This window comes from Scyliorhinus torazame, chromosome 8 (genome assembly GCF_047496885.1).
Source record: "Scyliorhinus torazame isolate Kashiwa2021f chromosome 8, sScyTor2.1, whole genome shotgun sequence".
Lineage (NCBI taxonomy): Eukaryota > Metazoa > Chordata > Chondrichthyes > Carcharhiniformes > Scyliorhinidae > Scyliorhinus > Scyliorhinus torazame.
The window spans coordinates 194,191,662-194,207,449 of NC_092714.1; the positions used below are offsets into that span (position 1 = coordinate 194,191,662).

Below are 15,788 nucleotides of genomic sequence, written 5' to 3' on the forward strand. Positions count from 1 at the left end.
GGCTTTTCTTGCTGGTGATTGTTTTTGCCAGACAAGTGAGGACATGTGTGTAAAAACAGACCTTTGAAGGTGCTAGGAAAAGTTGAACATAGTTATAAAAAAAAAAAGAAGCATTTTGGATGCTTTGTTTCAGTAATTGAGGAATAGAAGTTTATAAAACAGTTTATAAAAAAGTTTATAATACACTGGTTAGTCGCCAGGTGGAATATTGGGTGGAATTTTCCCAGACCAGGGAAGATGGATTTGGGACAGTGAATTGGCAAGACTACAAAAATATTGTTAGACCAGTATCCTTATGTGTTCCTGTCTCCTTCAGACTTTCCCAGTGGTGAGTTGGCAGTGAAGTTGGAAACCCCCATGGTTGAGGTGGGAAGCCAGTTGAGCAAATTTAGATGCTATTTTGCACTTGCAGTACCTTTTCCCCAATGGCGCATAGAAAGACAAATGTACAGAGGGGAATTATTGAGGTGCGAAACAGACCTGAAATTATGCATAATTAAGTAAAGTAGTAAGTAATAGACCAGGCGTAAAATGGCGAGTGCTAATGTAAGCAACTCCTTGAGGCAAATATATCAGCTGTTCAATTCCAGCATGGTTTTGGGAAGCACTTCCTAACTCAAAGCGAACCACTCTGTGTGAAAAACTTACCAGCATATCTTCCTTAGCAGCATGGTAGCACAGTGGTTAGCACTGTTGTTTTACAGTGCTAAGGTCCCAGGTTCGATTCCCGGCTGGGTCACTGTCTGTGTGCGTCTGTACATTCTCCCTGTGTCTGCGTGGGTTTCCTCCGGGTGCTCCGGCTTCATCCCACAAGTTCCCATAGACGTGCTGTTAGGTAATTTGGATATTCTGAATTCTCCCTCTGTGTACCCAAACAGGGGCCGGAATGTGGAAACTAGGGGCTTTTCACAGAAACTTCATTGCAGTATTAATGTAAGCCTGTGACAATAAAGATTATTATTAATAATAACGTTCCCCCTCTCACCTTGAACCTGTGCCCCCTTGTAATTGACACTTCCACCCTTGGAAAAAGCCTCTGACTATCCACCCTGTCTACGCCTCTCATAATTTTGCAGACCTCCATCAGGTCTCCCCTCAGCCTCCGTCTTTCCAGTGAAAACAATCCTAGTTTATTCAACCTCTCATAACCAACACCCTCAAGACCAGGCAACATCTTGTTGAACCTTCTTTGCACTCTTTCCCAAAGCTTCCACGTCTTTCTGATAATGTGGTGACCAGAACTGTATGTAATACTCCAAATGTGGCCTAACCAAGGTTTTATATAGCTGCGACATGATTTCCCAACTTCGGAATCAGCTGATGAAGGCAAACATGCCATATGCCTTCTTAATCACCTTGGCCACCTGTGTTGTGACTTTTAGGGAACTGTGGATGTGCATGCCCAGATCCCTCTGTATGTTAATGTTCCTAAGGGTTCTGCTGTTTACAGTATAATTCATACCTAGATTTGATCACCAAAATACATCACCTCGCATTTGTCTTGATTAATTTCCAGCTGCCATTTCTGTGCTCCAGTCTCCAATCTATCTATATCCTGTTGTATCCTCTGACAATCCTCGGTACTATGAGCAACACCGCCAATCTTCGTGTCATCTGCAAACTTACTAATCAGACCACCCACATTTTTCTCCAGATCATTTATACTACAACCAACAGGGGTACCAGCTTGGATCCCTGTGGAACACCACGAGCTACAGATCTCCATTCTGAGAATCTATTATGCATCTCTTGGTACTTTTTCAGATACTTAAAATCCTGTTACCAACTGACTAATTCAATTAAAGCCTTTTATCTACAAGCTGTTCCTAATGGTTGTTGAGTTAAATTGGAACATGCTTGCACCTGGTTTAATAATCTCAGTTTAACTGACAAACTAATGAACTGAAGGTCAATATCTATCGGTGTTGCAATATTAGTAACCATCCGCCAGAAAAGGAGGCTGTAACTGGTACCACAATAATGTACCATTTGATTCAGTGACCGGGTTGATTAGTTTTTTTTGAGTAAGGAGGTGCAACTGGAGGTAGACTCTTCTTGGTGGTTTCTGAGATTGCGAATAAACCTGATTATTTCTTCCCCAGTCCTGTGAATAATCCCAGAGCATTCTTGTGACCTGGGTTTATGTTCCAGGCACCTAAACTATAGGGCAAGAATAGTAATCCATGAGTGTTACAGCTGTAGTTCATGAAGATTGATTTTGATCAGCACAACCTTAAAATAAATATTTTTTTTAAACAAAAGGTTTCTTTTTGGAATTATTTTTCTGCAAGTGTATTAAGGCAGTGGCAACAAGGCTTGCATTTCTCTATTATACATCAAAGCTTCTGATGTGAAGGCTGCCAAACTTGAAAGCTTTGGCTGTAGGCAGATTGAGAATAGGGATTTCTGGTTCGGTTGGCAAAAAAATGGAAAGCAGTGGCTGATAATTGAGTTTCAATGATGACCTTTTGGACCTTGAATGTAGACAAGTTTCATTACTCCAGGAATGGTTCCAAAAAATCAACAAACTGGGTGAAGAGATTTGAAGTATGTGAGTTTAAGTGTTAGATGTTTTAATAGATTCTAGTTAATATTCCAATTATTAAATAAATTATAAAATGGGTAGCTTTACGAAGACCAAATTTGAATTTGTTTTGCGCCTCCGGATATCGCGAAGTCCTTCTCTGTTAGTATTATTGCTGTTTCTTTTGGTAATCAATTTGGCCGTAGCAAGTTTCTGCAAATGACAATGAGCTAATTGATCAGTTCAACATGAGCATTAAATATTGTCCAAGACAGATGTGAAATTCTTTCTCACTGCTTCAAACATGCCATGAAAATTTTAATGTCCATTTGAAGAATCAGGCAGGGCCTGAGATTGGTATCTCATTAGAGAGATTGCAGCACTGGCAGTGTAGCATTCTCTCTTTCTAAAGCAGTGTTGAATAATGCACTTGACACTCATCACCTGTAATGAATCGGCCACAAGCCATGTAGCGCATTGGTAATTTTTAGAGCATGTAGCACATTGGTAATTTTTAGAATCATATATTGGCTGAGTTAAGTTACAGTAGTGGGTATGTTTATTGGTATCACTTGCAAAACCGCTATTTGTTGTCCACTAATTGAGCAAAGACGAATCAACCATGCTTCTGTTATACAGGAAACAGATCAGTCAAACCGTGACTGTTTATCATGATATGGTTCAGTTGTCAGATCTCCAATGGCCTGGAATCTGAAGGGCTACTTGTTCAATGAAACAAGAAAAATAGTTCCTATTTGTTACCTTCCTTCTTCCTGTTCTTACTGGGTACTTCTAGAGGACTACACATTTAGAGCTGCAAGGCTGTAGAGCTTTGCAAACTGGGCTGGCCTTCAGAACGACTGCAGTCCGACTATTCTCAATTTTCTTGTGAATCTAGTGCCAAAGAGAATGTGAACTGAAGAACTTGAGTTTTATTTTGCTGGTAATTGTTGGTTTTCGCATTTGAGGTGAGTGGCCAATGATTGTTGAAACGTGCAATTCTGGAAAGCCAAGACAGTACAGTAATGCTACCATGTGTCGGCCTTCATCTTAATAGATCTGTTGAAACTAGTGATTGAAATTATTTGGGCGCTATTGACAGAAAAGGAGAGGTTCTAGGAGGTTGACCATGAGCCAAAGGTACATTAAGTGTCCCTCTGCTGTATTCAAAATGGCAGATGGCAGCATAATAAAGGCAAGAGTCAGTGCAAGTTTCTATACGTGGAGATTTATCAATTCTTTTCTCTCCCCAAGTCTCTTAATACATAAGTTCAGATAAAATACAAGTAGTTTACTCTTGAAGAAATCTATTTTTAAAAGTAAATTGGAGCATACTGTCGCAAACAGAACACCTCGGTTAACAAATTGCCACCGCCTTTTGAGAGTGCATACACTAAGCTTGTTTTGTTGAATACTTGGATTGAAAACCCCTTTTGAATCTGTTCTCCTGGCTCTGGCAGTGATGGCAGTGAGTGTATCTTGATTGCTGACGGTTTAAAATCCCAAACCTTTTTTCAAAAGTTTGAACATTTATTTTATTAATATTACACATTTGTATTGTGATGAATATGCTGACCTGATTGCCATAGGTTCGGTGAACATTGAAATCTTTTTGGACTAAAGCACTGAAGTGCTAGCCTAGAGGATCTTGGGAGTTCAGTTTAAACTTGACTATCTAGTACTATTATAATAATGTTGTTTATTTCAATACTGCAATGCATGAACTACAAAATTCAGCATTTACCTAGCACAAAGCCGTGACCTTTCTCTAGACCTGCTTGCAATCAGCAAACCTAAGACAATGCCTGAGGATTACCTTTGAAATTGTGAATATGTGGTGTAAATCTTTTAAATAAAGAGATAATATTTTCTGATGAAAACATTCTTTATGGAGTAAGAAAATAGATTTGACAATTTGGTTCAGAATGGTATTGGGATTATAAGGATACGTATACAGAGATGATAACTAACCTATGGACTTGAAAAATATAAACAAAGTTAATGTTAAATGATGAAGTCAGTTGTTCATTTGATTATGGAAGTGGTGGTGTGGATGGCCATGGTGATTATGAGGCAGCGAGAGTCATTGACCTGATTCTAAGTTGCTGGCTTCTTTAGTACAATTGCTGAATCTAACAGCAGATAAGTATTGTCCTGAAATTTGTGTTCGTGCTGTAGAAAAGCTATCGGCGCTTGCTGTTGTTACTGTGTAAAACTGACAGCAACAGTATCCACAAATACGTAGTTAAATATGGAAATCAGGAAGTTGCTGTTGTTTGTGTTGTTGCAGTCTTTGCAGATGCAATCAACACTTTGATTTGAAATCAACTTTTTATCCACAGTACTTTCCATATAAATCAATGACTATGTTGAGCCTTGTTCGATCAGTAGTAATCCAGCTTTTAACAGCGTACTAAGTCATAATTACTGCTGAGGAATCTCTTCAGCCCTAAAAAGTGTGATTTTACAAGTGTGCAATCTCATTTCCCCAGAAGAGCATTTACAAATTGCATGAGGTTTGCAATTATAAAATATTTTTGATTTTACATTTTTTTGATATTTCAATTTCTCTCTTAAGCGATGTGTAGTCCCCAATCTTAATTTTGCTTTCTGTATGTACATCAATTTAAATGGATCTTTACTTGCGGCTTTGCTGTCTTTAAGAATTCTTCATCGGGTAGACTAACTGATATGCTGGCTACCACAGATCCACTATCGATGAAGCCAGGTTGTGATAAAGTCCATGCTCTAAAGCCCGCTAAATATTTCTGGGCAGCTTTTTGCATGGTCAGTTGCAAGTTTTTTAAAAATTCTTTGACGGATGTGGGCGTTGCTGGCAAGGCCAACATTTATTGCCCATCCATAATTGCTTTTCAGAAGGTGGAGATGAGCCACCACCTTGAATCGCTGCATTCTGTGGTATAGATACACGCACAGAGTTGTTATAAGAAGGGAAATCTAGGGTTTTTATGCAGTGACGGTAAAGGAATGGTACCATAGTTTGAAGTAAGGATTGTGTGTGGCTTGGACAGCACCTTGCAGGTGGTGGTATTCCCATGTGTTTTCTGCCTTTCTATGGGGTAGAGGGTGCGAGTTTGGAATGTGCTTCCAAAAAGTTTTGGTGAATTTCTGCAGTCGATCATGCAGTGCATTGTGTGTCACTAGTGGAGGAAGTAAATGTTTAAGGTGCTAAAGGGTGTGCCAGCCAAGCGGGCTGTTTTGGCCTGGATGTGTAGAGCTTCTTGAGTGATGTTGAAGCTGCACTCATCCAGACAAGTATTCCATTACAGTCCTGACTTGTGCCTTGTAGGTGTTGGACTGAAGTTGCTTGTTGCTGAATTTCCAGCCTCTGGCCTACTCTTGTCTCCACTTTATTTATATAGCTGGTCCAGTTTGGTTTCTGGTCAATGGTAACCCCAGGATGCTGTTAGTGGGGCAAATGGGGATTGTAAAGGGAAGATGGTTAGATTCTCTCTTGTTGGAGATGGCAATTGCCTGCCCTTTGTGCGGCACAAATGTAGCTTGCCACTTATCAGCCCCATTCTGAATGTTGTCCAAGTCTTGCTGCATGTGGACATGGACTGCTTCAGTATCTGAGAAGTCATGAATGGTTTTGACCATGGTGCAATCATCAGCGGGCATCCCCGCTTCTGACCTTATGATGGAAGGAAAGTAATTGATGAAACAACTGAAGATGGTTGGGACTAGGGCACTAACCCGAGGAACTCCTGCATTGTCCTGGCAGGAGTTCTCTCCTTTCACTACTGAATGCATAATCCAGGCCGTTGCGTTTAATAAAAATTCACTTTCAGCAAGCCAAGCGATATCTCATTTCCTGCAACAATGCTAGAAGCCTGCAAACAATTCACAAAGAGATAAACTTATTAACATTTTCAAATATAATCCATGTTTCTCAATGAAAAGCAGATTGTAATCTTTGTGGGTTAATGGAGTTTACTTCATCCACGTGGGTCACAGCAAGATGGACTGCACTGCTGACACACTAAATGTGGCAGTTTTTTATACTTGGTTGCTTGTTATGAGATCCAGATGATTGGCTGAATTGAACGGCCAGTCTTTTCAACCTGGGCATGTGGCTAAACTCCTAGAAGTGAAAGACAAAAAGCATTCAAGAAAGAATGGGGAACCCGAAGATCTAGCATGAAAGAGGAACTTAAAGAAATAAGTAGAATTAAAGAAATAGTATGGAAACATTAATGGGAATAGATGGTGACAAATCCCCTGGAGCTGACTAGATAGCTGCAGCAGGAATGGATGCATTGGGTTTGATCATTCTGCATTCCTTCGATTACAGAACAGGATTAGAAGATAGCAAACACAACCCTGCCACTTAAAAAAGGAGGAAGAAGGTAAAGGGGGACAATAGGCCATTTACTGTTAACCTAACATGAATAGTAGTGAAAATACTGAATCTATTATTTGGGATGTGGTAACAATGTAATTAGAAAATCATAATATAATTAACCAGAGTCAGCACTGAATGGGAAATTGTATTTGATAAATCTTTTCTTTTGAAAATATGATTTGTAGCATGGATGAGAGAAAGTCGGTGAATTTAGAGGATGCTGTGCTTGCCTGGCACCCAGCATGGGAGTTGAGTGAGGTGTTGCTTTTTCACTGCGTAAAAGTTTTACTTTTGGCACAGGCTTGTTTTATTGGAACATATGATTTTGTTTTGTCTGTGACTTCACTTAACAGTTTGAAACATTGAACTTAAAGGAGTTTGCACATCACTTTGTGCTTTATCGTAGAAGTATAATCATGGGACCAAACTTGATGCTGGTGAACTGAGAGAAAGAGGGTTGTCTCTGCAGAACCGATTGATGGTAGTGTGCCTGTACTTTTGGGCCCTTCCCCACGGGAGAGGCAACAATGGCTATGACTGAGTCCGTTATCTGTGTTCTTTATAACCATCAAACACATGTCAATTGTTCCATGCTGCAATCAGCCATTGCTCTCGTTTCTGTTTGACGTGACAAACTACCCACAAGTCAGTAGAATGCTTGCCAACCAGAAAACATCTCTGTTGGCCTCGATTTCTTTTTGTAAGTAAATCATGTCTATAAGCAAAAATGTGTGTGACTTGTAATGCATCATTCCTTCAATATTAAAGGGATTAACAATTCACGCAGAAGCGGCTTGTTGTAATGTTATCTGTTTCTGCCTTAATTTAGTTGGAAGGACAAGTGGTAGCACTGCTAGTTCAGAACCTGGAACGATTAGATGAGACGGTCAAAGAAGAGGCAGATGGTGTTCACAACACATTAGGTGAGTTGTTTTGCCTGAAACATATTTTCCTCTTCAAAGCCTCTTATAACGAGATACATGATGAAGGGGCTTTATTTGTGATATTTGCTGATGTATTCAGCAAACATGAAGCATGTAATTTCATGTGAAAAATGGCCTTGCCTTTCACCTTTAAATCTTTAAAGTGCAACCAATGTTTAGAAGATTATATTAAAATGATTTCTCGATTAAAAGATTACTGACTATTTCTAAAACATTTCATTTAATGTTGCATCCTATGTTTAGTGGATCATTGACGATGTGGAAGTGTGATAGACCAGAAAGTTGTATTTTGTTTTTTACCCAACAACTCATTTTATTCCTAACCCCTCATAAACATCGATGTGAGTCAGTTCTAGACAAAACCCTGAAAGAACTGTGTCCTAAATGGGAAAAATTCAGTTTATTTGTATGAAATATTTCATTAAGCATTGCCAATGTCCCTTTTTCTGGGGTGATTACAGAAATACAATGGGACTTTTCTCTTGTCATGGTCTCTCTGTTTCTCTCCCACTCTCTTCATTCTTATCATCTAGTTCTTGCTTGTGTGTGACTCTGGTTCTCAAACACTTTTATCACCTCACTCTTTCTGTCCATATATTGGTTCAGCCACTGTTTTCTTGCAGCCCCCCCATTGTCATACATTGCTTTGCTAATTTGCTCAATTTTCTAAGTTGTGTATTATTAAGGCAGTTAACATGAGTTTGATATTGGCAACGGTTGTGGACAGTCTATCCTAGAGACAGCTATGATATTTAAGATGTAAGACAAGACTGAAGCATTTGCAACTATCTTCAGCCAAAAGCACCGAGTGAATAACCTATTGTGGCCTATTCCTAAGGTTCCCTGCATCACACATGCAAGTCTTCCGCCAATTCGATTCCATGGTAAATCAAGAAACAGCTGAAGGCACTGAATGCTGCAAGGTTTATGGGCCCTGACAACAGTCCAGCAATAGTATTGAAGACTTGTTATCCAGCAATGTTACTGAAGACTTGTTCTTCAGCACTAACCAAACCCCGAACCAAGCTGTTCCAGTACAGGTACAACACTGGCATCTACCTGATAATGTAGATAATTGCCCAGGTGTGGCCTGTACACAAAAAGTGAGTCAAATCCAAACTGGCCAATTACTGCCCCCAACAGTCTACTCTTGACCATCAGTAAAGTGATGACAGTTGTCTCCGTCAGTGCTATCAAGCAGCACTTACTTTGAAATAACCTCTTCTATATTCAATTTGGGCTCTGCCAAGACCACTCAGCTCCTGACCTCATTACAGCCTGGGTTGAAATGTGCACAAAAGAGCTGAATTCCTATCGGACCCATTGGAATATTTGGGGGGATAATGGACACTTTGGTGGAACTCAGCCTGTTTTTCTGGGTACAAGTCAAACATGGGGAAGAGTGAGGGCTTTCCGATCCAGGCGCGGGGACAGGAGAGGAGGTGGGCGAGCTGCCGTTTAAGGTAGTGGGGACACGTTTTAGGTATCTGGGCATCCAGGTGGCGTGGGGATGGGGGCAATTACATTAATTAAATTTGGCACGGTTGGTGGAGCATATGAAGGGGGATTTTAAGAGGTGGGATGTGCTCCCGCTGTCATTGGTGGGGCGGGTGCAGTCCATGAAGATGACGGTACTCGCGAGGTTTCTTTTTATATTCCAGAGCCTTCCAATTTTTATCTCAAAGGCCTTCTTTAGGAAGATTAATACATTGATCTCAGGGTTTGTGTGGGTGAGGAAAGCCCCATGGGTGAAGAAGGTGCTACTGAAGGGGTGGGGGGGCAGGCTGGCTTTGCCAAACTTAATGAATTATTACTGGGCGGCAAATATAGCCATCGTAAGGATGTGGGTAGTGAGGGAGGGGTCGGTATGGGAACGGATGGAGACCGCCTCGTGTAAGAGCGCTAACTTGGGTACACTGTTCATGGCGCCTCTGCTGTTCTCGCTGGCCAGGTACTCCACAAGTCCAGTAGTGGTGGCGGCCCTGAGGGTGTGGGGACAGTGGCGACAGCACCTGTGGCTGGAGGGGGCCTTGGTTTGGGCTCCGATCTGTGGGAATCACAGGTTTGTTCTGGGGGGGCTGGATGGGGTGGAGGCATGTGGGGATTGAGCGGTTTGGGGACCTATTTGTGGGGGGGGGGGGGGGGGGGCAGCTTTCCAAGCTTGGAGGGACTGCCCAGCGGGAATGGGTTCCATACGAACAGATACAAAACTATGTGAGGAAACCGGTGCCGTCCTTTCCTGACCTGCCGCCCCCGGGGTTGCAGGACAAAGTGGTGTTGAAAAAGGGGATTGGTGAGGGCAGGGTGTTGGAGATTTATAAATAATTAATGACTGGGAGGGAGCCCCAATAGGAAAAGTTAAGCGGAAGTGGGAGGAAGAGCTGCAGAGGGTGCTGAGGCTGGGTTGTGGGAGGAGACTCTGAGAAGGATTAATGCATCCTCTTTGTGCGCTAGGCTTAGCTTCATTCAATCTAAAGTAGTCCACAGGGTGCAAATGACGGTGGCCAGAATGAGCATGTTTTTTGAGGGGGTGGAGGATAGGTGTGGAAGGTGCACGGCCGGGGGGGGGGGGGGGGCATGTCCACATAGTTTGGGCCTTTCCGAAGCTGGAGGGATTTTGGCGGGGGTTCGCTGATGTGATGTCTGAGGTGCTGGGGGTGACGGTGGTCCCGAGTCCAAAATTGGCAATTGTTGGTGTGTCAGAAGACCTGGGAATCCAGGGGGGAGAGAGGCCGACGTTTTGGCCTTTGCTTCTCTGGTAGCCCTGAGACGGATCCTGTTAGGAACGAAGGACTCGAGGGAGCCGCCAAAACCGGGGGTGTGGGTGAGCGACCTCGTGAATTCCTAAGGCTGGAAAAAATCAGTTTGCCTTGATAGGGTCTGTGGAGGGGTTTGCCCAGAGATGGTAACTGTTTAATGACTTCGTCCAGGATAGTTAAGTCAGCAGGGAAGGGGAAGGTGGGGGGACTTTGGGGGTTTAAAAAAATGAGGACGCAGAGAGGCTGGGGGGCATGGCAGGGAGGGTGGGCCGCGGGGGTGTTGGTTATTTTTTGAAAAAGAACTCAATTCCAGAGGTGAGGTGAGAGTGATGATCTTGACATCAAGGCAGCATTTGATCGAATGTGTCATCAAGGAGCCCTAGAAAAACTGAAGTCTGGGCGAATCAGAGAAATCTTGTCACTTATTGGAGTCATACTTGGCACAAAGGAAGATTATTGTAGCTGTTGGAGGTGAATCATCTCAGTCGCAGGACATCACTGTAGGAGTTCCTCAGGGTAGTGGCCTAGGCCCAAATGTCTTCAGCTGTTTAATTGATGACCTTCCCTTCACAGTAAGGTCAGAAATGGGAATGTTCACTGTGCAATGTTCAGTGCCCAGCGCCATTCATGACTCCTCAGATACTCACCAAGGTTCCTTCGAAAACATCTTTCAAGTCCCCAACCTCTACTCCCAAGATGGACAACGGAAGCAGATGAATGGGAACTCCAACCACCTGCAAGTTCCCCTCCAAGCCACATCCTATCCTGACTTGGAATTATTTTGCCTTTCCTTTGTGGTTACAAGGTTAAAATCCTGGAACTTCCTTTCTGACAGCACAATGGGTGTACCTACACCATATCAATTGCAATGGTTCAAGAAGGCAGCTAACCACCACCTTCTCAAGGGTAATTAGGCATGGGCAATAAAAGCCAGCCTACACAGCGATGAGTACATCCTATGAAAGTTAACAAAATATTTGTGATTTAGAGGAGAGCTGGGACTGAGGGAGGGAGGGCTGAGCTGCTTGTGAGACTGAGAAATATGTTGTAACCATGTTGTGGCATCATAACATCATAAAAACCCTACAGTGCAGAAGGCAACCATTTGGACCATCAAGTCTGCACCGATCCCCTAAAAGGGCACCCCACCCAGACCCTATCTCTGTAACTCCACCTAACCGTTGGATATTAAGGGGCAATTTAGCATGGCCAATCTGCCTAACCTGCACATCTTTGAACTGTGGGAGGAAACCGGAGCATCCGGAGGAAATCCATACAGACATGGGGAGAACATGCAAACTCTACACAGCTACCCAAGACCGGAATTGAACCCAGGTCTCTGGCGCTGTGAGGCAGCAGTGCTGACCACTGTGCCGCCCTGACCAAGCTGAGGCTTTAAATCATGGTGGACGGTGTTGTGCAAGAAATCAACACCCATTAACATAATATTCTCTTATGCACTGCAAGTTTTTGTTATCACAATATATCGGCAGTTAACACGTATGTTAGAAAAACTGGAAGGCTGTCAGGCGTGAGCGAATGGAGAGCTAAGTTCTGGTAAGGTGTTGAGACTTGGATTGGGCAGGATTTGAAAACTAAGATGATTGATTCTGGGAAACTGAATTGATTTGGTAGCAGGCACCCAATGGGAAGAATCTATTATCATGGTGTCCCAATAGGAAGCCTGCAACATTAGCCGAAGGGGAAATTTTCTCTTTACATTAGTTATGAACCACCAAAGTAATGAGAGAGGAACTGAAGGCTGGGGAACAGAATGAAAGACCAGGGTGAGTAGAGGGAACATGGCCTGGAGCTATAGTACTCGGTACTCTTACAACTTCTATGAAAAGGTGAAAGTGAGTACTCTGGACAGATTTAATTGGAAGGGAATCGAGTTAGAATAGTTGAGAGGGAGAAGCGAAGACACTAAGCAGAGGAAATTAAAATACTTTTAAGAAGGGAGTAGCGGGAATGAAATTTAGCTTCATCATAGGAAACAAAGTGAAAATATTTTTCCAACAATCTGATCAAACATATTGCTTCTGATGGCTCATGGTAACCAGGTGGCACTGGAGCAGTCAGCAATGCTCGATTAATTAGATCAATTCTACAGTACTGAAATTGCAATTATATATAAGTTTCATTGATCCTCCTTTTCGTAGGCTGAAGGCAAATTAAGGCTTGACTTTAACACTGGAATTCCCTCCCGAACCTTCTCTGGCTCTTTATTCCTTATTCCTCCTTCAATGGGGTACTGTGCCTGAATATTTCCATAGTTGGCACTGTGCCAAATTATATTTCGTTGCACCCCTATGAAGCCCAGGGGGCATTTTACTTTGTTAAAGGTGCAGCATAAATGAAGTTGTAACGGCATAAGTTGTAAAAAATACTCAACAGGTGGTCTGACCACCCTGTAATTCAGTTCCTAATTCTGGCAATGCTGCAACTTTAAAATCCTCCATCGCATTAATGATTTTTCAGTTCTCAGGCCAATAATTTACAAGCTCAGCACTGACCAAGTAATGATTGGAAACCGAGGACCCTGTGCAGCAGATAATTTGTAAGATTTTTGACCATGACTGCTCCATTGAGTTGGTGCTCAAGAAGCCTGAGCAAATTCACTGCCAGTGAAAGTGCAAACCAATCAGGAGGAACTAGTCAATCTGTGGATTTAATTGTTTTTTTCTAAATCTTATTACTTTCAATCGGAAATGTGCTACCCAGTACATTTACTTGTTTTATGTTGCCTTGGCTTATATCCGGAAAGAAGCAAAGCAATGTGGTTGTCAAGCCCAGTTAATCTTTTAGGATGGAAGGCCTAGTTGTATTATAAAATGAACCCACCAGTGGGAATACTAATGGGGATACTACCTGGGGATGCTAATTGCCTGTGACACCAGTTCGGCTGTTTGCACACTTCTATTACTTTTTAAATTTATTTCACTCTCGATACTTTACATCAAAATGCTTCACCTTCTTTGGCCTCATTTCAGTGAAGTGCTGAGAAACCTACCCTGACTTGCAGCATTTGTAATGAAAGCATGTCAAGCTGAAAGAAGCAACCAGCCTATTTGAAATGAAATGTTACAAATTGCAGAAACAAAATGCTTTCTAAAAGCATTTGTAAACATGTATATTATTTACCATTAGCTGATCTTTTGTGCTTTGTTTACGTGTGATTGTTACATGGGTCTTTCCTGTTGATTCCCTTATTTCCCCTTCCTTTGTTTTTTGCCGTTTTCATTTTGACTCATGGACGCCTAATGGACATGTATCTTTAAGTCAAGCAGCAGAGAGAATGAGGAATTCAAGAAATTGCAACATAGTACACTCCGCTGCAACAAAGTACACTCCGCTAGGTTTGGAGTGCAGAATCCAGAGTCTATGGCACCCGGGAGATGGGGTGAGAATCTGTTCGATTGGTTGTCTGTTGGCCCGTAAATTGACCAGAAGGCTGATGATTGGATCAAGGATCGGCTCCTCTCTCTCTCTCTCTCTCTCTCTCTCTCTCTCTCTCTCGCTCTCTCTCCAGTTGTATTTGCTACATTTTTCATTATAGTCCTTGTTATTAATAAAAAGTAATTATGTTTAAATTTACAGACCTGATGACTGTAAGGGCCAAAGACTTTGGGTATTTTTCTAAGAATTATTTGCCATTTAATACTATTGCGACTCTGGGTCAAGGGGTGCTGGAATTGACCGCATCCCAGCCTAGGGTGTCATAACATCTGCCTGCGATGTCTTCATTTTCCTGCTTCTCCCTTCTCTTCTCTTTCTCTATTATTTTATTCCCTTTGACATATCATTTTGCTTCTTTCTCTGCCCTAAACCATTTCTTCATGCTGGATAGTGTAGCATAACATGATGGATAACAATGGGTAAGGGAGCTACCATCAGCTGCAAGTTACATTTGGAATGAGGGTTGCAGGGAAAATTTGGCTCTCTTCCAGTTGCACCCTGTTTGGCGAAATGTCTTTGTGCACTGATGTCTCTTCAGTACTGTGGCTTATCATAGTCAAGCGACTTCAGGTCATTTTTGGTAAAACAATGGTTTGGGAAGAAGCCATTTTTATGCACCACTTGGAATATGCTGTCAGGAATGTGTCACTGAATTAAGCAGATTTTGATAGCTGTAAGAGAGCCAGCTGCTGTAAGAAACAGCAGAGAATACTCAGTCTGCAACAGGACATTGAATGCTGGGTGAGCCAATATTGTTTTGATTATTCAAGTACCTGCTCCAATAGAGATGAAGGGAGATTTGAAAATGAATTGGAAATTCTTCCAGTCTCAATGGCAGAACTATAAAATTGCCACAGAGTTAAACAAGAAACCTGAATAAGTAACCGTAGCCACTCTTAACAGGGAAAGTGTGCTATAAGCTGTATTGCACCTTAGACCTCACTGAGCAGTGGAAAAGCCAATCTTGTGAAATTTTGAAGACCTTGACAATCCACTTTGAATCCTTGACGTATGTTATTTATAAACGCTATGTCTTCAACACCAGAGTTCAGAGAGGGGGGTGGAGAATATTGATCAGTATGTGACTGTATTGAAATGTCAAACTGAATCTTAGGATTTTGGACAAGGATGGTCTCATTAGTGATAGGATTATCATAGATCCTCTTGTGAGAGCAAATCTGCTGAAAGAAGAGAGACTCAACTAAAGAGAACTGAAGAGGCTGAGCACTAAGCTGAGGGGCAGTTCAGGGCCTTTCAAGCACAAGGCAATGAAGAAATATTTACAAAAGGACCAGAAGAAAGATCAAGGCCTGAGTACTGGATGTAAATGTTGAGGAGGACACCCCACAAGAGAAAAGGAAGCATGTTCAGCATGGGAAAAGCAGTGCTCCAATTGCAAGGTGCTGAATCATTTTGCACAGAGTATTTTGCAAGAAAGAAGAGAACAAAACACTTAAAGATGGTTGCTTGTGAGCTGTTGGACAATGATTCTGACAAATTACCCCACACCTTAGAACAGGTTGATACCATTGGGTGTCGATGTTAAAAATGGTTTGTGACTTTTGGAATGACGACTGCAGAATGAGAGCATCACATTCATGAGAAGTATGGACTCCAATGCAACATCATGAGCTTCACAGACCTATGTGAAGTTGCCTAAGGTGACTCTAAAATGAAGCTGTCAGAAGTAAAGGCTATATAATGAAATGATACTCACTCCAAGAAGGCAAACTAAG

General features: G+C 42.1%; 1 protein-coding gene across 1 annotated transcript in view; it reads left to right on the forward strand.

Annotated features, from left to right (window-relative positions):
- ctnnbl1 (catenin, beta like 1) overlaps nucleotides 1–15,788 on the forward strand; it is a 225,288-nt gene that overhangs the window by 64,525 nt on the left and 144,975 nt on the right. The window contains exon 6 of the mRNA XM_072514654.1: nucleotides 7,720–7,813. Within this exon, the coding sequence (XP_072370755.1) occupies nucleotides 7,720–7,813 (94 nt within the window). The remainder of the gene's footprint in view (nucleotides 1–7,719; nucleotides 7,814–15,788) is intronic.